Here is a 25,806-nt window from a genome sequence, read left to right on the forward strand (position 1 = left end):
GGGACCCTTCCCTCTGACCCATTGCGTTGTCCTTAGCAAAGTTCTGCAAAGAGTGGCTCTGGTGTGCCCAGGTGGCATGCTGTCCCAGCCTTGGCAGAGAGTGACTTTGGTGTGCCCTGGAAACATGCTGTCCTATCCTTGGTAGGGTGCTGTAGAGAGTGGCTTTGATTTGCCCTGGAGACATGCTGTCCTATCTTTGGTAGAGTGCTGTAGAGAGTGGCTCTGGTGTGCCCAGGTGGCATGCTGTCCCAGCCTAGGCAGAGTGCTGCAGAGAGTAGCTCTGGTGTGCCCTGGAGACCTGCTGCCCCATCCTTGGTAAAGTGTTGTAGAGAGTGGCTCTGGTGTGCCCTGGAGACATGCTGCCCTATCTTTGATAGAGTGCTGCAGAGAGTGTCTCTGATGTGCCCTGGAGACATGCTGCCCTATCTTTGGTAGAGTGCTGCAGAGAGTGGCTCTGATGTGCCCTGGAGACATGCTGCCCTATCTTTGGTAGAGTGCTGTAGAGAGTGGCTCTAATGTGCCCTGGATACATGCTGCCCTTTCTTTGCTCCTCTGACAGAATCTTTGCCATCTACCCTGTCTTTCTTCCCCTGTCAGAGTGCAGCAGGGAGTGGCCTTTGCCCTCTCCTTACCCTGCCAAAGCTTTGCAGGTGGTGACCCCAGCCCTTTGATTTGCATTGCTTTCAGGTTCAGTATTGAGTGAACTTTGACCCTCTGCTTGCTTTTACCTCAGTTAAGCTCTGCAGTGGGTGCCCTTGACTCTCTGACCTCTTCAGGTTTCGTGGCAAAGCTCTGCAGGCGATGACCTTTGCTCTCTGACCTGCCTTGGCTTCTCTCTGGCAGACCCCTGTAGATAGTGACATGTTTTCTCCGAACTTCCATGGATTCCAATAGTGATATTTCTCATAGTACCAGAGTTCTGTAGGCCGAGACATTTGCCCTCTCACCTGCTTTGATCCTTTTGGTAGAGCCCTGCCGGCTGTGATCTTTGGCAGAAAGCCTGGCATTGTACCCCCGAGTGCCTTGGCTTCACTGCTGGTGTCCTTCCCCCCCTTCTGACCTGTTTTGGCCTTCGAAGGAAGCGTTGCAGGGTCTGCATGAAGCCCCTTTACACTGAACCCAGTCCTACGGTGGCAGCCGGGGTTATGGAAGGTACCACCGCACAGTACCAGGCATGCCTGCTTTTCTACCAGGACTCAAGCCAGGGGCACTTAGGGGCCGCTGGGGAGTGCCTGGCAGCTTTAGCGCAGAAGCTTTGTCAGTCTGCGGGGTAAGATATTAATGGCTATATTTTACAATTATTTAGTGTAAGCTGAATTAGTTGTTAGTGCATCTGCCTGACTTAAATGTACCTGTTTTATCAGGAGGTGAAGCTAAATGGTCACTGTCCTATTCCTAACCTGTGTCTTTAAATTTACATTCTGATATGTGCTGTGGTCAGTCGTCCGAATGGTCTATTTTACGTTTTTACAAAAAGATGCGAAAGACTTGGGCATATTTACTGAGGATTGGGCTGTTTGTATTAACCTTAACTGCCACCCATAGACCGGGCTACTGGAATTATGCGGCACTACAGAATTGGATTATGCAGCAGGGCTGGCTGAATTAAAACGCAACGAATGACGTTTTATGTGGCACATGAAGTGAGCTTATCAGTTCCATATTATAACACAAACGGATGCAGAAGGGTTCCAAAAGCTCGATGTATTTAAGAAAGAACACTACACACATTCAGAAGATCCCATTCCGCATCTTTTTCACCAGCAGATAACACTTTTGCCTTGCACGAATGCACACGAGCAACCCTTTGTTAACACCATCTTTCTTACTCCCTTTGTAAAGAAGTTTGTGTAAAATATATCATTTTGCATTCAGCGCAAAGCAGGCCTAAATACATCTGCACGGGGCTGGAATTGGGTATGTTCTGTCTCCTCACCATGGTCCGCTTGAGTCACTCCTGTTAATAAACAGAAATTGATTGAAATTCGTCTGCACTCCGAAGGTCCCGCTGAAATAACTAGTTCTTTGAGAATAGTGTCTAGTTTAACATTAATAATGAAGCAAAATATTTCCATGACAAAGGAGGAACAATGGTTTCCAACCCGTGTAAATCGCTTTTAAATATCTAAGGTTTTGTTTCGTGGTGGGGGCATTAAAACGAAGTGGGCCACCTTTTCACCCTGTTTACCTATAAAACACCCGAATACCTTGATCAATAGGTGAAAGATGAACAACTTGTACAACTTGTCTGGTACTGCCTGCCTGCTTAAATGCACTGTTTTCTTAGTAAGGCTTGATCTGTTTGAGCCCGAATTCTGCAAATTCTGCAGTAGACAGTGAGTTATGTGGCTCGTATGACAAATCCATCATTATAAGACCTTGCAGCCGCATAATTCCATTAGTCCTGCCTGAGAGTGTTGTGCCTTTTATGGTCACTGACCATGCGACCATGGAATACAGCGCGACCATGGAATACAGCGCCACCATGGAATACAGCGCCACCATGGAATACAGCGCCACCATGGAATGCAGAAGGTTTTGCAAAGCTGAAGAAAACCACAGCAACATTTGCATGACTTAGAGGAGCAGAGCTTCTAGTGTCAGCTGAACACTCACAGAACTGTAGGGAAACAAACCTTCTGAGCTATGGATCAGAAAGAAGCACCTATGGTCCTACTGGAGAACATGAAGGCCTCGAGGAGAATAGACGCTTGCAGGGCTATAGAGTAACACAGAATGTGGTGGAACTAAAGGGATGTACAGGGAGGAGCATAGAAGGACTTGCAGGGCTATAGCAGAACACCCACGGTTATAGGCCAGTGGTTCTTAACCTTTTGACTTCTCTGGACCTCCACTCTATTATTACTGGGATCTGGTGACCCAACTGGAATTCGGGGACTCCTACTGAGGCATTACTGGAAGCCAGGGACCCAAACCTAAGCTATATTGATCATTTGAACCGTAAAACAATGCACAACTATTCTGCAAAAAACATTAGTCAAATACACAAATGAGGAAATATTTTATTTAATTGAAACAAATAAAAACAAAATCTAAATTTGAATGGGACGTTGCATCTTTTCTACATTCATTTGGGGCCACCTATCTTCTAGTCTGTTTGATGCGCCTGCACTGCTCCCACGAATCAGTCTGAAGATAGCAACTTCATTTTTAGCTTCCAATTTCTAGTTCCTTCTCATTTACTGAACGTCTGAACATTTTCAGTGTTACATTTTGCTTCTGTAGTTATATGCATTTTATTAATCTTATTTAATTTTCTAAGCAGTCGCGGACCCCCTGAGTAGGCATTGTGGATCCCTAGAGGACCCAGGACCAGAGGTTATGAACCACTGCTCTATGTAGCTTATAGAATTACAGGCAAGAGGCTGTAGCTAGCAGAGGAGAGAGCTTGCGGAGTTACGAGAGAACTTTATGGTTTAATTGAGCACAGATACTTTTCAGGGCTAGAACATGGGACATGCAGGGCCATAGAGAAGCACCGGGTGCAAGCAGTGCTACAGAGATCCACAGAAGAACATGTGGAGCCATAGAATAAATCACAGGATATAGGGGGCACTGAGTACCTGGCTGGGCTTCAGAGGAACACTGGGGCCTTCAGAGGAACATGGGGAGCTACACAAGAGTTTGAAGAGCTATGCTTTAGAACTGCAAAGGAAGGAACCATTTCTAGGCTGTAGGAGAGTAGTGAATGCTGTCGATGAACAAATGATTAAACTTTGTGCTGTTGGGTGGCAGATAAAGTTGCTAGACTTTGCAGTAGCATAATTGACACCTTGTGGCACGAAGGAAACGCGCGAGGAAGCACACATGATCAAACGATGTAGGTAATGGGTAAGAGGTTTTTAGGCGTTATTGTGAAAGATTTCATGTCTGTAGGGAGCACACACAAGTGAGGCCTATAGGAAAGTGAGATTAATGCTACAGAGGAGCACTGGAGAAATTACTGTGTACTAGATAGGAGCTTGAGATTGATTTTGGAGCACTGGACAGATTGTGGGTTTATAGGCAGAGAAGGATGCCATGTCTTCCTTAAACGAATGTCTTTCCTTTCAAGGGAATCTGTGAAGCGCTGCAAGGACAGGAGTCTGGAGGAGGCGCTGGAGCTCTTACAAGGGAATATCCCATCACTGCAAGCGGTGGGCGTGGAAGATCTGCTGCCCATAGTCCGCTGCCTGCTCCTGATGCAGCTGGAGTCTGCCAGCAGCTCTGGCTCCTTCAATAAGCTGGAGAAGGTGAGTGAGCCCATCTGTGGCCATGAATGTTCTGATACTGCATCTTGTTCCACTTTTTTAATGCATCTGTGCAGGTTAAGGTGTCGGAACTCATAGCAATAACCCTGCCTTTTTGTTGCTTTTGTCTTGATATGTCGGTGTTGCAGCATGTTCCCATATTCTTGAGATTGTCACAACATACTGTGTTAGGTTTAGCATGCCGTAGTCTATGCTGCCTTCGATAAATGCCTCTGGTTCCAGGGAGTCACATTTACCATCCCCTCCTCTCACTGAGTTCAAGGTGGAAACAAGAGCTGCACAATATCTTCCTCACTCTGCTGCAATTTTAGATCCTATACTCTGATATCAGCATTCAAGGTTTCGTTCTATCTAAATTCGAGAAGACAAACAATAGCACATTTGTGATTAAAGCCTCTTCTCTCTGTAATACTTAAACCTGCTATCAGTATTCGAAGGATGAATATTTGTAAGAGGCCCGGGGTCCAACTTGATTGTCTCTGTTCAATTTCCTGGGCTGCTGCATTTAACAAAATTATTGTTTTGAACCCTCACGTCTCAAATTTGATATTGATCTGCTGAATGCTTTCTAAATGAGTCCAAAATAGTGGGTGAGGCAAACATCGCAATGCCAATTATACGTGATCTCTACATGGTGCTTGATATGTAGATGACATTTTGCTAGGCTAGGGCTTTAAAGACACCCCAAACGTGAAAACGACTGCTGTTTTTCTTTGGTTTTGTCCAATCGTGTCCAGACGGCCAACTATCTTTTCTCCTAAAACATTAATATGCAGGATTGCTGAGGGGTCTCCCCTGTCAGTCCTCCTGGTTGTTTTTTGTGAAGCACCTGCAAGAAATGGCCATAAAACAATTGGCTGTTTCAGTTGTCTAGAAACACCACAGATTCTGCTTGACCTGGGGGTGTTCCAAAAAAGCTCCGAAATGCACGCTCTCAGCCCTCGCTTTACATGTCAAAATCAAAGGTAATCTTATTTTTGACTTGCAAGTGGAACTTCACAGGCAACTACATCAAAAACAAGTGGAGGGACTTTATATGTTCGCCTTCTCTACTTTATTACTTTAAAAAAAATATTATTCCTGCTTTATATATGCCCTTATTTTCACAAACAATGTCTTCAAAGATGAAATATTTTCCTAAATTATGTATTCACAACTTCTTTTATATTCATTAATAATTGGTATCAATCAATCTACTAACGAGTTTTGTAATACATAAATGTTGCTACTGAAGGGCGCAACTCAGTTTATCATCAGCAATTTAATATAAAATGTGAGATTTCAAACTAACATTTCAACAAAAAAATCTGATTTCAGTATTCTAATATAAATGAGGTTAATTTGCTGCACACTGTACTTTTTATCCTATGTTTGTGAACAGAATTGATTACATCTACAACATGTTTTTTGATTATACAACTTCACATGCTATTTGATAGGCCTTTTCGTCTCCATTCTTAACCTCACTTGTTAATCACTTAATAACTTAGGTCATGTGAGTGCATCAAAGATGTTTTTTAGTAACGATTTGTTGAGTTTTTGGCACATATCACCTGTGTTAGGGTGATAAATGTATGCGCCATATTGGACTTCATTATATAACCATCACACACAAGCAAAAGAAGATCTAACTCTTTTCCTGCTGCTCTTCGTGTGGCTCAGTGTCCAAATAGCATTGCGTATGTCTCTTTCTTTGTGTTATCCCACACATTCGTATTTCTAGCTTACCAACGTGTGCTTTGAATCCATTTTATGTTCTCTTTAAAATTTCAACTGTGTTATAGTAAATTTTATTTTAATTGAGGATTTCCAACATCCCAAAGTATTGTATTTAAACTGTTCATCTGCCACAGTGCTACTCAAAAATATTTATATCGACGTCTTCGTTGTAAATTATTTTTCCATTCAGTTCCACAATAATATTTGGAATAAATTAAGTTATTGCACCGCTTTAGCTGCCAAATTTTAAGTATGAATTAAGAAAAAGTAACCGTTGTCACATTCTCCGATGATACATAGGAATTTCTAGCCCACATCAATGTAAAGAGTTGGTACCATATTGCTTCACAAAATGGCAGATTGTTTATACCATGAGTAACTAAGCGGCTACAACAGATGTTCATGGTTCCCCTGACCACACTATGAGCCTTTTCTGTAATTTTTAAAATACTGAACTTTTGAAAAATGAAGTATTTTTTCCTTATCATTGTGCAGTTTCACCTATAGTGACTGTATCAACATTTCAACACTATGAACTCTTCAGACGCAATGTTGTGAATTGTGGATCTCAATTAACGGCAGCGCATTTTTATAAAAAACCCTCCTTTGTCCCAACACCGTTGCAGACTTTCCTTCTGAACTTTTTGCCTGAGTTCACTACCAGGCAGATCCTTCTGCAGCTCGTCTCTGACCTTCTCTTGATCACGCACACCAACTTCTTACAAAATAGTTAACACATTTAATTCCCTCTTACTGAATTCCAATGATATTTCTGGGCTAAGCTAGCTAGAGTACTCGACTTCTAGCCACATATCAGCACTATCCATTCATACATGCTTTCTCAGTGTAATCCACTACTGCAGTAGTCACTCCTAAAGCCTTTACTCTCAACGCCTATCAAATTCTCCCTGGTATCTGTAGTAACAGCTTTTGCATCCCCACGACTAGCTATGTATATAGTCTCTGTCATGAAAATCAAGCAAAACTTTGAGCAAATTGCATTACCTACAGCATGCAGTGGCCTGTCTTGGTTATGGAAACTCCTTCTACCTTGGCTGTCCGCAACACGTGAGAAGGTTGCAGGTGGTCCTGAGCACATCAGTGCATCTGCTGTTGAAGATACCGAAGAATCGAGGTCTCTGGTCGGTCTGCTGTGGCCCTAAGTTAAACAAAGAATTCAATTAAAGTCCCTATGCATTGCTCACACAGAATATCTCAAATAGGTCCTCAACTGCTCCAACACACAACGGGTTCTTATAGGCCATTTAGACCCCTGAGATCCTCCTCCTTAAATTTAGCTGAGATCCCAAGAGTGTGGAAAGTAAGATGTGGAAGCAGGTCCTTCTCTTTATTATTGACAAAATTGTGGAATGATCTGCCTGTTAGATTAAGGAAGATGAAAGCTGTTTTAGGAAATTATTGAAAACTTGGCTGTTTGCGTAATTGGGACTTAATAAGTACAGAATTATTTTATAAGGCACTAGGAGGCCCTTTTGGGTAGCCGTGCGCTATATAAACACAAATGAATTGAATTGAAAACCTAAACGCTGGAGTCAACAGTTGGGAATGCATTAGGTGCATCACTCTCCAATGGCCTACTATTACTGATCCCTGAGAATTATCTGTACTTTTTAAGTTAAAACTCTGAAATATCTTTCTTTACCTAGCATTGCAGTTGCGTATCAACATGAATTCCTGATTCCTCAATGCCTTTTTTGAAGAATGCCGCTTAAATTATCTTTTTCAGACATGGCAGTTGAGCCAGGAGCTCCTTTTGACCAAGTTCTGCAACTGAGAGTAGGGAGCATCCTCCATTATTTGTCTGTTTTGAGCAGAGGCAGATTGACTTGGTCTTTTTTATGTCCTGTTGGACTAAAGGTCAAATGAGCAAAGGTTTGTAAAAAGAACCTTAATTGCAGCATAGTCTTCCTGATGACTTGGGATTCTCTGCTAATCGTGCATTGAAACTGTCCAGAGTTGAGATTTAAAGGTTGACAACCAGCTGTTATTTAGTAACATTCAACTAACTTGAATCCTTCCTAATGAAACAAACCGGTAGGTCATATTTGTGGGCAATCGTTGTAAATGTAGAAATCCTAATGTAAATTAGGGGGACCTGCAGGAGATTCAGTATGCTGGATGGGACAGAGCGGGGAATGATCACATTTACGGATGTGGTACTGCCCCTTGTCAATACTCCCACAAATATTTTGAACCACATTTACCTGGAAACCCAGGTTTTTCCTACTTGATTGATTGAACCATATTTGCAAGATTCTGTTTTTTTACCGTCCCTCCATACTCTATCACCTTGACCTTTCATGATTTTTTTTAAATCAAATTGTTTATTTGTATTTCGACGCGTGTCCTCTGGCTCATGCATTATATAACACTTCTGTTGTGAGCAGTTGGTCAACCTGAGGCTGTCTGTAAACTCTCCTTATTGCTCTTTCTTCCTCTGTCTCTCTCCATCTTTCTCTAGATACTGTCACTCTTCTACAAATCCAATGAGTTTCTGGTCTCATCAGAAGTGGAGAGACTGATGGGCAGCCTGCTGGCCAACAGAGAGGTGAGAGGCCAGCCTGACAGTGCACAGATTCTGAAGGTCGCGCCTGTGAAGCTTGGGGTCAACAAAGAGGTGTGCCATAGTTGTAACTCTTCAGAATGTTATTTTTGTTGCTTTAGGGTCTGTCCTTCTGTGTCCCTCAAAGGTGAAGTCTGCAGAGTACCTGAGTGGATTGCTGTACGTGGAATGTGATACAAGTGAAGTATGCTATATCCCCGAGCATCATATAAAGTAAAGTGTACAATCAATCTAAGTGTATGATATCAGAGGAGTGCCAACACACCTGCTCATGTGATATAAGCCGGATTTCCCGATTTTGGATTAAACCAAGAAAGCCTGATATCAATCCACCACAAAAACCAAATGCACTTCTGGCTTAAATCTCAATCGATTTTTTGTGTGCATTGTAAGAAATGTCCATTCTCCTTAGAATACACATAAGGGTGTGATAGAAGACTACTGTGTGATATGCAGACGTGTGTAAGAGGCACACGGAAGTGTGTGATACAGGAGAAGTTGCAATATTCCTGCGTTTGTGCTAAAGGCAGAGTGTGCAAATTAAACAAGCGTGTGCTGTTACAGGGACTGTGCTGTATATAGGCCTTGTTTTTAGCGTAATAATCTCCATGACATGATGTTGGAACAAGGCTGTTCTGTTTGCTTCTGGGAACGTCATTAAGGGATGCTCCGTTTTGTCGCGGTTTCATCTCCTTTCCTGCCCCCGCCACACACCAATAATCTGGGTAGCGATAGCAGACATTCATCTGTCCCTAAACTTTTCATTTCAGGTTCTGTCATTGGGAGACCTACAGGCAGGTTAGTATCAAATTCTCATTATCTTCCACGCATCCCTACGTTTTCCTGCTCACTGTAAATTCTCTCAAAATTATCTTTCTTGCTGTCCCCTTCTAACTGTGTTCCCATTTCACCCAAGCACTTCTGCTCCTACTACCGATAGTGCGTGTAAAGGAATATTATGTTCATGACTGTCCTGTAGTATTGTTGCCATCTGTTTCTACTAGGCCTGTTGCGGATGCATCCTCTGCGCCTCTCTAGTTCATTGCTCCCTGCACTCTTATTGCTAGCTTGCACGTGAAGCTCCAGTGCTCATCACCACCCTGCATCACGTGTCTGTATGTCCCCTGCAGCCCTGTTGCTGGTGCGGCCCCTGCTACTCTCTAGTTCAGTGCTCCCTGCACTCTTATTGCTAGCTTGCACGTGAAGCTCCAGTGCTCATCACCACCCTGCATCACGTGTCTGTATGTCCCCTGCAGCCCTGTTGCTGGTGCGGCCCCTGCGACTCTCTAGTTCATTTCTCCCTGCACTCTTATTGCTAGCTTGCACCGTGACGCTCCAGTGCTCATCACCACCCTGCATCACTTGTCTATAAGTCCCCTGCAGCCCTGTTGCTAGTGCGGCCCCTGCTACTCTCTAGTTCAGTGCTCCCCTCACTCTTATTGCTAGCTTGCACGTGAAGCTCCAGTGCTCATCACCACCCTGCATCACGTGTCTGTATGTCCCCTGCAGCCCTGTTGCGGATGCATCCTCTGCGCCTCTCTAGTTCATTGCTCCCTGCACTCTTATTGCTAGCTTGCACGTGAAGCTCCAGTGCTCATCACCACCCTGCATCACGTGTCTGTATGTCCCCTGCAGCCCTGTTGCGGCCCCTGCTACTCTCTAGTTCAGTGCTCCCCTCACTCTTATTGCTAGCTTGCACGTGAAGCTCCAGTGCTCATCACCACCCTGCATCACGTGTCTGTATGTCCCCTGCAGCCCTGTTGCGGATGCATCCTCTGCGCCTCTCTAGTTCATTGCTCCCTGCACTCTTATTGCTAGCTTGCACGTGAAGCTCCAGTGCTCATCACCACCCTGCATCACGTGTCTGTATGTCCCCTGCAGCCCTGTTGCTGGTGCGGCCCCTGCTACTCTCTAGTTCATTTCTCCCTGCACTCTTATTGCTAGCTTGCACCGTGACGCTCCAGTGCTCATCATCACCCTGCATCAATTGTCTATAGGTCCACTGCAGCCCTGTTGAGGGTGCCTCCCCTGCAGCCCTGTTGCTAGTGCGGCCCCTGCTACTCTCTAGTTCAGTGCTCCCCTCACTCTTATTGCTAGCTTGCACGTGAAGCTCCAGTGCTCATCACCACCCTGCATCACGTGTCTGTATGTCCCCTGCAGCCCTGTTGCGGATGCATCCTCTGCGCCTCTCTAGTTCATTGCTCCCCTCACTCTTATTGCTAGCTTGCACGTGAAGCTCCAGTGCTCATCACCACCCTGCATCACGTGTCTGTATGTCCCCTGCAGCCCTGTTGCGGATGCATCCTCTGCGCCTCTCTAGTTCAGTGCTCCCCTCACTCTTATTGCTAGCTTGCACGTGAAGCTCCAGTGCTCATCACCACCCTGCATCACGTGTCTGTATGTCCCCTGCAGCCCTGTTGCGGATGCATCCTCTGCGCCTCTCTAGTTCATTGCTCCCTGCACTCTTATTGCTAGCTTGCACGTGAAGCTCCAGTGCTCATCACCACCCTGCATCACGTGTCTGTATGTCCCCTGCAGCCCTGTTGCGGATGCATCCTCTGCGCCTCTCTAGTTCATTGCTCCCTGCATTCTTTTTTTTTTTTTTTTTTTTTTTTTAAAACCTTTATTTACGAATGCACAATACACAGCGTCTGCCTACAACCCCGAAGGGCCGGCCGCTATGACAAAAACAGGCTGAGCGAAAAGTGCAATACGAGGCAGTACGTTGCTGGAGCAATCTCTCACGTCAACATTATCGGCAAGAGCATAACATCATACAAATAGGATAAAAAAGGTTTAATTTTATGTTTTTGTCGAAATGAACACAAACAAACAAACACATGGTATCATAGTGGCACGGGTTGCTGGAGGTGGGGGGGGGGAATGGATGTAGGAGAAACGACAATGGTGAGGGGGGGGTGGCGCGCGCAAGAGAACAAAGCATGTGGTGAGAATAGGAGAGGAACGTAAATCACGGGAAGGAGGGGAGAGGGACCTCGTAGTCAAGCGGGGGAGAACAGATGTCTCCACGATAAGTATTCCAGGGAGCCCAAACTCTAGACCACTTCCCTGGACGCCCCCGGGCCTCATATACCGTCTTCTCTCGGAACATGGACCAGTCCATGTTCTCTTTCCAGGCACTTAGCACTGGCGGTCTAGGGGAGCCCCAAAGCTGCGCGATATCCCTCTTCGCAATCATATTGCCTAGGGTAACCCAAAGTGTCTGGGCAGCAGTGCAGTCAGACGGTTCCCACACATTCAACAGGCAACGACGTGCCTCAGGAAGCAATGGGACCCCCGTGACACGACTCATCACATCATGCACCCTAGACCAGTACGCTGCAATCATCGGACATTCCCACAGAACATGAAGAAAGGTACCGTCCATCCCACACCCACGCTTGCATCGTCCATCCGAAACCAAACCCATTCGCACCAGACGCATTCCAGTAAGATACACACGATGGAGGATTTTCAATTGGACAAAGCGAAGTCGTGCCGGAATAGCCACCTCCTTAGGGGAGGACACAGCTGACTGCCAGTCCTCGTCGTCCAATTCAAGTCCGTCAGCCGTCCAGGCAGCCCGGAGCTTCTCGAGCTGGTCAGCTCTGTTATTAATAAGCTTCTTGTAAATTAAGGAGATGGTACTGTCTGGGACGTGGCCGTCTAGAACTCGATCTTCCAAAGGGGAGGACTGCGGAACGTCCGTACCGGAGGGGAAGACAGAAGACAAGGCATGCCTCACCTGCATGTACCGGAAGTGCTCCCTATCATCGAGCCGGTATTCCAGCTTCAATGATTCGAAGGACTTAACCGCGCCGCGTGCCCACAGGTCCCCCACCGTGCTAATCCCAATCATGTCCCATTTCTCAAACCCTTTCGTCTTCCACAGGTTGCCCAGTCGTTCCGAATCATACAGCGGCGTCATACGTGTCAGTCTACCACCCCAGCCCGTGGCCACCGTAGCGTCCCGCCATGCCCGCACAGCACATTTCGTTGGGCCCGTGAGGAGTCGGAAGGGGGCCTTAGAATACAGCGCCCTATTAAAGTTGCCACCGGGCAACAGCAGTTTATCCAAAGCAAAGGCAGGAGCGGGCTCCGGAGAGTATGTCGCATGGTTGATGGCGCTCAGGTGCGAGGCCCAGTAGTATCGTCTAATATCCGGCAGCGCAATACCTCCGTCGTACCAGGAGAGCGTGAGCTTGGATAAGGCAATGCGGGCACGGCCGTCCCAGATAAGTTGCCGCTGTAAACTCTCGACTTCATGGAAATAGCGAGCTGGAACAGGGTCGAAGAAATTTTGCAGGGCATAGAGGAATCGGGGGAGCGACATCATTTTAAAGAGCGCCGCCCGGCCTAATGGAGATAGGGGCAGATCGCGCCAACGCCGAACATCCTGCTTCAGTCTGCGGAGCGGAGCATACAAGTTCCGCTCATAGCGGACCGAAGAGATCATGGATACATGGACCCCCAGATACTTAAAGCCGTCAGTCGCTACCAGGATGGGAAATCTGCGGGGAAGAGGCGGCAGAGTACCAGCTATGGCGTAGACACAGGACTTGGTCCAATTAATGACAAGTCCAGAGTTCTTACCGAAGGACGTGAGGACGTCAAAGAGAACATTGAGTGACTTCTGAGGGGAAGTGAGATAAAGGAGGATATCGTCCGCGTACAAGGAGACACGATCCTCGAGGTCAGGGGACCATCGGATCCCTTTGATAGAGGGTTCCCACCGGAGCCACGCGGCAAGAGGTTCGAGTGCCAAAGCGAATAAAAGCGGAGAAAGGGGACAGCCTTGACGTGTGCCACGGCCCAAGGGGAAGGGGTCTGAGCATCTACCATTCACCGCGACCTGAGCTAGCGGCTGTTCGTAAAGAAGCTTGACCCATGCGATGAAATTGGGGCCAAAGCCAAATTTAGCGAGGGCTGCCCATAGGTAGGGCCATTCAATAGTGTCAAATGCCATTGTGGCGTCAAGGGAAGCGACTACTGCTGGCTCGGCGAGAATAGAAGCTCTCGCGAGGACACTGTGGAGCCTACGCAAATTAAGAGCAGTGTTTCTGTGGGGGATGAAACCGGATTGATCCGGGTGGATCAGGTCACAAATCACAGCAAGCATCCGATTGGCCAGCACCTTAGCGAGGATTTTGGGTTCCGCGTTAAGGAGGGAGATGGGGCGGTACGAGGCACAACGGTCACGAGGTTTGCCATCCTTATAAATGACCACTATGGTAGCGAGGCGCTGCTCAAGGGGGAGGCATCCAGCCTCAACCGCCTCGAGAAACATGTGACGCAGGTGGGCGGCCATCTTGTCGGGGCAAAGTTTGTAAAGTTCAATGGGGAGTCCATTAGGGCCCATTGCCTTACCCGAACGAAGGGAACGAATTGCAAGGGCGATCTCGTCGACAGTAAAGGGGGCCTCCAGAGCGAGGCAGTCCGCATCAGACACAGTCGGCAGGGCAATATCACGTAGGAGTAACCTGGAGTCGGCCTCATCTCGATCACTAACAGGCGTGTAAACCATACGGAAGTGGTCAACAAAGCACTCAACAATCTCACCCGGATCAGAGACAGTCTCACCAGAATCACGAACAATGGAAGGAACAACACGACTCGCACGCTCAGTCTTATCCAGCCACGCAAGAAGCTTGCTAGCCTTGTCACCCACATCATACAGTCGACCAAGTTGATTTGACCGCATCAATTTAGCAGCATCCGTGACACAGGCTTTATAGTCTGCTTGCTTCAATTCCAATTCGTGCAACAGTGCAGGCGTGTCATTCCCACCCAACTCACTTTCAAGCGCAGTGATTTCGGTTTCAAGAGCCACAACAGCCTCCCTCTTGACCCTACGCTCAGTGGCAATGAGTGACAGGGCGGAACCCCGAATAACCGTCTTGAAGGCCTCCCAGAGAACAGTGGGGGAAGCGACTGAGCCCAGATTCTCAGAAAAATAGCAATCTATTGCCTTAATCAAGTCTGAGCGGAGCCGGGGGTTTCGAAAATGCCAGGGAGGAATCGGGGGAACTCTGTTACCAGGCAGACCGCCCACAGAAATCGTAATCAGCAGGGGGGAGTGGTCCGAGATACCCCGGGGGAGATGCCGAATCTCACGAACAGTGGACAAAGTGGAGGCTAACATAAGAAAATAATCGATACGGGAGAGGCTGCCGTGCGCACCAGAGTGAAAAGTGTATTGTTGGAGTGTGGGATGTAGTGAGCGCCAGACATCCACGAAGCCAAAAGTGTCAGCCATTTCACTGAGCCACATCTGGGACTGTGGCAATACTCTAGGGGGTAGCCGGTCGCAGTCACCGGACATGACAGAATTGAAGTCCCCGCCCAGGACCAACAAGCCGTCTGGCAGCCCAAGGAGAGTCCTGCCTAAATCAGCATAAGTGGTAGCCTGCAGTCCCGGGGGGATATAGACAACAACAAACACGACCTGCTTACCCTCCCACCTCCCCGGAACAGCAGCATACCGCCCACGCTCATCAAGGATAACATCGTCGATAGCAAGAGCAAGGGAAGACTTTACCATAATACCCACACCCCGGGAACCCGAGGTGAAACCCGCATGTGCAACCAGTCGATAACCCCGGCGGTCTAAGGCCTTGCAAGCATTGCCAATCAAGTGGGTCTCCTGAAGGAACACAACATCAGGGGCGTGGCGCCTCAAGAATTGCAGTACAATGCCCCGCTTAATCCTGTCACCCAAACCATTTACGTTCCAAGAAAGAATCCGCATTTCACCCCCCCCCATTGCGACAAAAACATTCCACACCCACCCCCCAGCAGGACCCAATATGAAAAGTCATTGCAAGATACGAAATACCATGAAACACAAAACAGAACAAATTAAACGAAACACAACCCAGTCCCCAAACACCAACCCCAAAACCCAAACCCGTTACAACACCCCCCTCCCTGCACCCCTGCTGACTAAAAAGCCACCCCCAACTGCAGTGTGCCTGTCGCCCCATAATTCTACACAAAGAACCCCCCGAGGAGGAAGGGAGAAATCACCCGTTACCGCACCGCCACGGGCAGAGTCATTAGGGACTAAGTCAATTTACACAGTACGTTGCATAGTCTCAATCGGAACCTCCAGGGCCTCAGTTACTCCTGGGCCGCTGCACCACCTTCCGCACCACCAGGGCCTCCGCTCCCAAAGTCATCTGCTGGCAACGAGTCCAACCAGTCGGCTGCACGTTCAGGTTGATCAAAGAAATAGGCACGCTCCCGATATTCGATCCGGAGCCGGGCCGGAAACAGCATGGCATACTTCAGTCCCCGGTCTCTCAGGCGACGCTTCACTCCAAGGAAACCTGATCTTTGTCGCTGCACTTGGGGAGTGAAATCGGGATATATGGAGACAGAGTTATTGTCATACTTCAGGGGACCATGTTTACGGGCGGCCTGGAGGATAGCATCCCTGTCCCGGTAGTGAAAAAGCCTCGCGATGATAGGCCTCGGCGGGTTCCCCGGCTTCACTTGACCTCCTGGAAAACGATAGGCGCGCTCCACGGCAAAGAACTTACTAAGTCCTGCCGGAGCCAGTTGGGCGACTATAAGCTCCTCGACCAAAAGATCGGTCGCTACAGCACCATCACCTTCCGGCACTCCGACAAGGCGTATGTTGTTCCGCCTGGCCCTGTTGTCATAGTCCTCCATCCGCTTGAGCAGTAAGTCGTGCGATGCACGCAGATTGCCAATTTCGGATTGCGCCTCAGCCATGTCGTTCACCAGGCTCGACGTTTTAAGATCCCGTGCCTTCACCCGCTCATTTGTTTTGGCCAAGTCGGCCCGAATCAGAGTCACATCCACCGCCACCGTGTCTATTTTGGACACTACGGCTTCGAATTGTTGACTCATGTCGGCCTTGAGTCCAGTAATGGCAGCCAAAAGGTCTTGGAGCGACACTTCCGAAGTAGACGATGTGTCCGTTTGAAGTCCTTCAGCACCCATGCATACGGCCCCGGGGGAGCCTCTCGGCTGGGTGTAGCGTTCGATCATGTTCGACTGGATCGATCCCCCCCGGGTCGCAGCCTTCCGGCGTTTTTCGGCCTCCGCTTTCGTTGCCATCTCGCGTTCAGTGTCGGCCGGATAGCCAGGGGGAGTGACGAGAAGGTAGAAAAGTCTCGAAACTCCGACGCGCCACTGAGACAAAGGTGTCGCGGCCTCCTTGCCAGTCCCACGGAGGATAGTGCAGGCTGAGAGGGCAGCAGGCGAGGCAGAGTAGGAGGAGACAGGAACAAAGGGAAGGAAACCGAAAGTGAAAGAAATACACCTCCGGCGGGCCAGATGCCAGGCAGCCGTTGTTGTTCAATTACAGGTCGGCCACAGTGGGCAGCCGAGTCCCCGGTCGCGCCCGCGGGCAGGCCAGAAAGTTGCAAATTTCAGAAAAATGGTCCCCAGGGTCCGATTTCGACCAGAAAAGGATCAGTAGCATCAGCGATGATGGCGCTGCAAAAGCCCGTCAAAATGACCAGGATAGGTGAAGGATAGATAAAGAAGGACGGCGCGGGTCTCGGGAGCTCTCTGCTCACGCGACCATCTTGGATGCCCGCGTAGCTCCTCCAGCTGCTCCCTGCATTCTTATTCCTAGCTTGCACCGTGACGCTCCAGTGCTCATCATCACCCTGCATCAATTGTCTATAGGTCCACTGCAGCCCTGTTGAGGGTGCCTCCCCTGCAGCCCTGTTGCTAGTGCGGCCCCTGCTACTCTCTAGTTCAGTGCTCCCCTCACTCTTATTGCTAGCTTGCACATGAAGCTCCAGTGCTCATCACCACCCTGCATCACGTGTCTGTATGTCCCCTGCAGCCCTGTTGCTGGTGCGGCCCCTGCGACTCTCTAGTTCATTTCTCCCTGCACTCTTATTGCTAGCTTGCACCGTGACGCTCCAGTGCTCATCACCACCCTGCATCACTTGTCTATAAGTCCCCTGCAGCCCTGTTGCTAGTGCGGCCCCTGCTACTCTCTAGTTCAGTGCTCCCCTCACTCTTATTGCTAGCTTGCACGTGAAGCTCCAGTGCTCATCACCACCCTGCATCACTTGTCTATAAGTCCCCTGCAGCCCTGTTGCGGGTGCGTCCCCTGCAGCGCTGTTGCGGGTGCCTCCCCTGCAGCCCTGTTGCGGGTGCGTCCTCTGCAGTAAGTTTCATATGAATTGACAGGACCATGTTATTCTGTGGCTAGAAATCACCATGGGAGTTAGTGAAAATGTTTGGATCACAGTTATTTACTGTTGCTACTTTTTCTCATGTATGTATGTATGTATTGCATTCTTGTATAGCGCAACACTGTCACCCAAAGGGTATCCTGGCGCTTTGACTGAACATAGCTGATACACACTCACAGGAATCACACTACTCTTGGAAATAAGTAGGTCTTCCGACTTCTCTTAAAGGATGGAAGTTCGCCCTGGCTCCTCAGCGATAGCGGGAGAGAATTCCAAATTTGAGCAGCGGAGAAACTAAAGGAGCGACCTCCCATCCTTAGCCTCTGAAACCTGGGAACCGTTACCAGGCATGCAGAGGAAGAACGCAGGGTTCGAGAGGTAGAATACCAAGAGAAAAAGTTCTGCAGCTAGGCAGGTTCCTGTCCATGCAAGGCTTTAAAAACCAAACACGAGGCTTTAAAAATAATCCGTTGCTGGACAGGCAGCCAATGAAGATCAAGCAGCGCTGAAGTGGAGGAGGCAGTACGCGGACGAGAGAGTGCTAGCTTAGCTGCCATATTTTGTATGCGTTGCAACTTACCCACCAGAGTTTTTGGCGCTCCCAGGAGCAGTGCGTTGCAGTAGTCCAACCTGCTTAAGATAATCCCCCGCACAACCTTGGGTCTAGCCTGTGCTGGGAGCATAGGAAGGACTTTGCGTAGCATACGGAGCAGCATCATACATGTAGCTACGGTCTTATTGGCAAAGGCATCCTGTTGTAAATTGGGGCCAAACATGACCCCCAAGTTGCGAGCAGACTCCGCTGCCTTCACTGCCCCCGAAAAGGAGGGGGGCCAGAAGCCCTCTGGCAGGGGGCGCGGGACACGGTCGTTAGAACAGTACAACACCTCCGTTTTAGACCCATTAAACTGGAGTGAATTAGAGCACAGCCAGTCCGCTGTTGCTGTCATACAGCGGTGAAAGGTCTCTAAAGAAACGGCCTCTGTACCTTCCAAAGAGAAGACTAATTGAGTGTTGTCGGCGTAATTAAATACCGAGATACCAAAAGAGCTTATCAATTGGATCAGAGGGCGGAGGTATAGATTGAATAATATTGGGCTGATGGCCGAGCCCTGAGGCACACCCTGCCCTACTTTCTGAACACCTGATCTAAAAGGCGGCAGTGCCACCACCTGCTGCCTATTGTGAAGGTATGAGACTAACCAGTCCCGTGCCAACCCTGTTACCCCTTAATTATAATGGGGTGACCCAGTGACCCTCAGAACCTGGGTATTACGTGATATGCAAATAGTGGTTCTGTCGGTATGTACTCAATCTCTTTGATTAAACAATTACTTGGCTCACTATTTTCTCATATGTACTTTTTCATGAAAAACATAGAGATACTTTAAAGAAAAATGCACACACCAAACGTTTTTTTCTTGTACGCAAAGTTGTAATTATTCAATCACTTTGCAAATACATTTTTTTCTTTTTAGATATTAAAAGATCGGTTGTCCATACACATTGAAAATATAATGACAATAAATAAGTGCTGCAGTGAATAAACGTGATCTGTGACTAATGGTGACTGTTATAGTGATACAGTTTCGTGAAAAATGCAATTAGATACACTGGTCCAACAATAACTTCAATTTCCTCAAACAGTATTGTAAATCATATTTTTCTGTTGAGATGTAGTGAGGACCAATTGGTGGATTAGCGTCGACGTTTCGACCCAGCGGTATGGTGCCGATTTATTAGCAACCGTTTCGGGTCTTCATCAGGACAAAAGGGGGACAACCTAGAATTAGATAAAAGGTGCCTGTTTTAGTGATGGGTGTGTGCAGGACTCATCCAAAAAATGGAGAAGCACGGCGGGACTTGCTCACCTTAAAGAAGGAGACTGAGGTGTCTTATTCATAACCTCCGTGGGATGATTGTTCTCTCTTATATCGAAGCGTGGTATCTGTAGGTTATTAATATCAATAAATACCAGCTCTACATGTTATTTAAAACAGGGGGGGAGGGGGGAAGGGGTGGACATTCGAGTTATCGGTACACGTACCTTCGTAAAAGAATTTATCACCGTCTGGTGACGAATTCGGGTTTGAAGTGCCGCAGCCGCGATCACCTAAACAATGAACATGCCTTAATTAGTCAACTTCCTATCCGCATGGGTAGGAATGAGTGGTTTAACAGAAGGAGGGGTGTGCCAGGCACCATACCGGTGGCCATGTCACCTACGGTGACCGCACTGTACCAGCCTTTTGGGTTCATTAGTTGAGGACTTACTTGAGGAGCATGACAGCAGACGTCTGTATCTCTCTCCCGTTCACGAGTCAATGGGTGGGGATCGCGCCTGATTACCTTTTAAAAGCCAATTGCGTCAGCGTGGCGTGCACGTCTGGGGAACACGTCATGTGTGACGTGTAGGGGGGTATACAAAACCCGGAGGGCATGTTCATATGACAGGGTTAATTGGAAAACCCGTACTGGCCGAGGTAAAATTACAACCACTGGTATAGTGGAAATGGGTCGATTGAAACAGGGCTTTTAATGGGACTATGTCAATTGTGACTGGGACTGTTGGAACTGGAGGTCCTAGCGTGTGGGCGCCAGCGTACAAGTCAGAAACACAGTCTGTGCCGGGTCTGCACGGCATCCAATTATTGCACTGTTTATCAAGGATGTATATTTTTAAGAAATGCATTTACACAAGACACATTAGCAAGTTATCATACAGTGCCTAATTGGGGTTACATAACAAGTGTTTGTTAAAGTCTGCTCATTTGTAAACATGTTTCTTCCTGGCTATTCAAACCCTGTGCTACAGAGTCTAGGTTATGGATCCAGAGGCACTCTTTGTAGTTCAAAATGGAGGCCATGTCCCCTCCTCTCTGGTGTAGTTCAATTTTTTCCAAAACCCACCATTCCAGGTGTTCATGTGAGTGGTTGGACATGTTGTAGTGTTCTACTAGCGGGGCACCATGGACTTTGCACCGGATTCTACTTTGGTGTTGTAGGATCCTGTTTTTTACTCGTTAGGTGGTTTGGCCTACATATAACAGTTGACAGGGGCATTTGATGACATAGATGAGATTTTGGCTGTTACAGTTTGTGAAGTTGTTCATTGTGTATGTCTTATTTCTGTTGGTAAAATAATTGACAGTCTTGGTGTATTTGCATGCTTTGCATGCTCCACATCTACGGTGTCCTGTTATAGGTGGCATTCCTAGTTGGCTCCTGATGTTCGTGTTGTTAGGAGTATCCAAGAATGAGGAGACCACATGGTCCTTAATGTTTTTGGCCCTTTTGAAAGTGCACATGGGTGTTTCCTCAATTCCAATCTCTGGCCCTACTAAATTCCAGTATTTCTTAATTATGTTGTTGATATCATGGCTCCTGGTATTGAAGGTTGTTACACAGATCAATCTTTCAGTTGTATCAGGCTTTTCCACCACTTCTAGTAGCGTTTCTCTGGGTCGATACCATACCCTCTTGCGTGCTCTGTTGAGTAGACCTTTGGAATATCCTCTGTCTCTTAGTTTCATGAGCAAAATGTCTGTTTCTTTGAAATAATCACATCGTTTGGTGCAGTTTCTACGGATACGTAGAAATTGTCCGTATGGTAGATTGTCACGAAGATTTCTTGGGTGGTGGGAATTATATTGTAGCAATGTGTTGCGATCAGTTGGTTTTTTATAGAGATTCATTACAATTTTGTCATCTTCTACCTCGAATGTTAGGTCTAGGAAAGGCAGCGCGTCTGTTGCATGCCATTGTGAATTTGATGTCTGTAGAGCAGTCGTTTAGCCAAAGCAAGAAAGTATTTAGATGTCCCTCAGTACCATTCCAGATCATTATGATGTCATCTATATATCTGTTCCATTTAGTGATGCAGTTGGAGAATGGGTTATCTTCAGAGTAGATATGCTTCCACTCGAAATCATCCATGTAGAGGTTCGCTAGGCTAGGCGCAAAGCCCGCGCCCATAGCTACCCCTTACATTGGATATAAAATTGATTTTGGAACATAAAGTAGTTCTTGGTCATTGCTATTTGTAGAAGCTGTATTGGAAATTCTGTGGGTACCCAATGTGGAGCTTCTCTGGTATTCAGTATTTTATTCACTATTTCAATTGCTTCATTTTGTGGGATGCTTGTATACAGAGAGCAAACATCTAGCGTGACAAATAATTGTTCTTGTTTGTTGAACGGATGGTTCTCGAATATTTGGATCGTGTGCATGGTGTCTCTGAGATATGACTTGGTTTTTAGAACAAACGGTTGGAGAAAGTTGTCTAGGTATTGATTTATGGGTTCAAGTATTGAGCCACATCCAGATACGATGGGTCTTCCCGGTGGGTTGGTCAGGTCTTTGTGAATTTTGGGAATTGTGTAAATCGTTGGAATTCTCGGGTGTAGTTTGTTCAGAAAACGTGACTCTGGATCAGTAAGGAAGCCATCTTCTAACGCTTGTGTAGTCAGATTCTTTATAAGTTTGCCAATCTCTTTTGTGGGGTCACCTGGTATTTTGGTGTAGCTATCTTCACAGTTCAGCTGTCTCAGGATTTCAGATATATAGTTCTCTCTGTTTTGTATTACTACAGCTCCCCCTTTATCCGCTGTTTTTATCACAATGGATTGGTTAGTTTTGAGTGTCATAAGAGCTTGTCTCTCTTCTTTTGTGATGTTGTGTTTGATGTATTTGGGTTCTTTTAGTGCGTTCATAACCTCTGACATCACAATTTTTTCGTAGGCTAAGTTCCTTTCATTCATAAGGTGGTTTGCTGGATTGAATGTGGATACTGGACGAAAATTGGTAGCTGCTGGTTTTCTGATGTATTCATCCTTTTTCTGGTGGAAGAAATATTTTAATCGAATCTTCCGGAAAAATTGTTGCAATTCAAGTTTTACATTGAAGGTATTGGGTGGAGTAGTGGGTACAAATGATAGTCCCTTCGATAGTATGTCTTGTTCTGATTTTGTCAGCATGTGGTCCGAGATGTTGATGATCGGGTTTTTCTTATCGGTATGTCGGTTGGTTGCCTGTATTTTAGTGACAGACGTGGAGGGAATCCCTTCTATCCTCTGGGCATTTTCTGTCAAGTTTGGGGTTTGTCCCAGCGTTTCCGAGGGAGACGTTATGGAAGTATTTTCTACCATCTGTAGGTTTTCTGTCTGGTGTTGCTCTTTGGTTGATGTAGATGGAGTTTGGAATGGTTGTTCATTTACTGATTCTGCCATTTCATGTGCTTCCGAGGGAGACATGGTTTGAATCTCGTCTACCATCTGTATGTTTTCTGTCTGGTGTTGATCTCGCCGTGGTTCTGGCGAGGTTGGGGTTTGAAGCGTACTCTCGTACTTTCTCATATGTACTTTTTCATGAAAAACATAGAGATACTTTAAAGAAAAATGCACACACCAAACGTTTTTTTCTTGTACGCACACCAACCCAATCCCAAGAGGACAACAACAAGGGAACCACTATCAACAACAAGAACCGGTGTTCCCACCAGGAGCAAATTACCCCACTGGGGCCCAATATCAAGGTCCATCTACATCGGCTTTTTTAGGAGATCCCTCCTGGAACAGCAGAGACCCGAATTGGCGTCGACCAACCCGATGCAAACAACCACAAAGGGAATACGAGAGTACGCTTCAACCCCCAACCTCGTCAGAACCACGACGAGATCAACACCAGACAGAAAACATACAGATGGTAGACGAGATTCAAACCATGTCTCCCTCGGAAGCACATGAAATGGCAGAATCAGTAAATGAACAACCATTCCAAACTCCATCTACATCAACCCAAGAGCAACACCAGACAGAAAACCTACAGATGGTAGAAAATACTTCCATAACGTCTCCCTCGGAAACGCTGGGACAAACCCCAAACTTGACAGAAAATGCCCAGAGGATAGAAGGGATTCCCTCCACGTCTGTCACTGAAATACAGGCAACCAACCGACATACCGATAAGAAAAACCCGATCATCAACATCTCGGACCACATGCTGACAAAATCAGAACAAGACATACTATCGAAGGGACTATCATTTGTACCCACTACTCCACCCAATACCACTAAAAGAACCCAAATACATCAAACACAACATCACAAAAGAAGAGAGACAAGCTCTTATGACACTCAAAACTAACCAATCCATTGTGATAAAAACAGCGGATAAAGGGGGAGCTGTAGTAATACAAAACAGAGAGAACTATATATCTGAAATCCTGAGACAGCTGAACTGTGAAGATAGCTACACCAAAATACCAGGTGACACCACAAAAGAGATTGGCAAACTTATAAAGAATCTGACTACACAAGCGTTAGAAGATGGCTTCCTTACTGATCCAGAGTCACGTTTTCTGAACAAACTACACCCGAGAATTCCAACGATTTACACAATTCCCAAAATTCACAAAGACCTGACCAACCCACCGGGAAGACCCATCGTATCTGGATGTGGCTCAATACTTGAACCCATAAATCAATACCTAGACAACTTTCTCCAACCGTTTGTTCTAAAAACCAAGTCATATCTCAGAGACACCATGCACACAATCCAAATATTCGAGAACCATCCGTTCAACAAACAAGAACAATTATTTGTCACGCTAGATGTTTGCTCTCTGTATACAAGCATCCCACAAAATGAAGCAATTGAAATAGTGAATAAAATACTGAATACCAGAGAAGCTCCACATTGGGTACCCACAGAATTTCCAATACAGCTTCTACAAATAGCAATGACCAAGAACTACTTTATGTTCCAAAATCAATTTTATATCCAATGTAAGGGGTAGCTATGGGCGCGGGCTTTGCGCCTAGCCTAGCGAACCTCTACATGGATGATTTCGAGTGGAAGCATATCTACTCTGAAGATAACCCATTCTCCAACTGCATCACTAAATGGAACAGATATATAGATGACATCATAATGATCTGGAATGGTACTGAGGGACATCTAAATACTTTCTTGCTTTGGCTAAACGACTGCTCTACAGACATCAAATTCACAATGGCATGCAACAGAGACGCGCTGCCTTTCCTAGACCTAACATTCGAGGTGGAAGATGACAAAATTGTAATGAATCTCTATAAAAAACCAACTGATCGCAACACATTGCTGCAATATAATTCCCACCACCCAAGAAATCTTCGCGACAATCTACCATACGGACAATTTCTACGTATCCGTAGAAACTGCACCAAACGATGTGATTATTTCAAAGAAACAGACATTTTGCTCATGAAACTAAGAGACAGAGGATATCCCAAAGGCCTACTCAACAGAGCACGCAAGAGGGCATGGTATCGACCCAGAGAAACGCTACTAGAAGTGGTGGAAAAGCCTGATACAACTGAAAGATTGATCTATGTAACAACCTTCAATACCAAGAGCCATGATATCAACAACATAATTAAGAAATACTGGAATTTAGTAGGGCCAGAGATTGGAATTGAGGAAACACCCATGTGCACTTTCAAAAGGGCCAAAAACATTAAGGAGCATGTGGTCTCCTCATTCTTGGATACTCCTAACAACACGAACATCAGGAGCCAACTAGGAATGCCACCTATAACAGGACACTGTAGATGTGGAGCATGCAAAGCATGCAAATACACCAAGACTGTCAATTCTTTTACCAACAGAAATAAGACATATACAATGAACAACTTCACAAACTGTAACAGCCAAAATCTCATCTATGTCATCAAATGCCCCTGTCAACTGTTATATGTAGGCCAAACCACCTAACGAGTAAAAAACAGGATCCTACAACACCAAAGTAGAATCCGGTGCAAAGTCCATGGTGCCCCGCTAGTAGAACACTACAACATGTCCAACCACTCACATGAACACCTGGAATGGTGGGTTTTGGAAAAAATTGAACTATACCAGAGAGGAGGGGACATGGCCTCCATTTTGAACTACAAAGAGTGCCTCTGGATCCATAACCTAGACTCTGTAGCACAGGGTTTGAATAGCCAGGAAGAAACATGTTTACAAATGAGCAGACTTTAACAAACACTTGTTATGTAACCCCAATTAGGCA

At 46.6% G+C, this 25,806-nt stretch overlaps 1 protein-coding gene across 1 annotated transcript in view; it reads left to right on the plus strand.

The window, feature by feature from the left end:
• Nucleotides 1-353: 353 nt before the first annotated feature.
• The window catches only part of LOC147678984 (tRNA (32-2'-O)-methyltransferase regulator THADA-like), a 291,162-nt gene continuing 265,709 nt past the window's right edge, over nucleotides 354-25,806 (plus strand). Inside the window, exons 1-4 of the mRNA XM_086942707.1 lie at nucleotides 354-1,270; nucleotides 4,076-4,253; nucleotides 8,473-8,559; nucleotides 9,345-9,372. Of these exons, the coding sequence (XP_086798833.1) occupies nucleotides 1,098-1,270; nucleotides 4,076-4,253; nucleotides 8,473-8,559; nucleotides 9,345-9,372 (466 nt within the window). The 5' untranslated portion in view covers nucleotides 354-1,097. The remainder of the gene's footprint in view (nucleotides 1,271-4,075; nucleotides 4,254-8,472; nucleotides 8,560-9,344; nucleotides 9,373-25,806) is intronic.

Source organism: Lissotriton vulgaris, chromosome 11, assembly GCF_964263255.1.
Source record: "Lissotriton vulgaris chromosome 11, aLisVul1.2, whole genome shotgun sequence".
NCBI lineage: Eukaryota > Metazoa > Chordata > Amphibia > Caudata > Salamandridae > Lissotriton > Lissotriton vulgaris.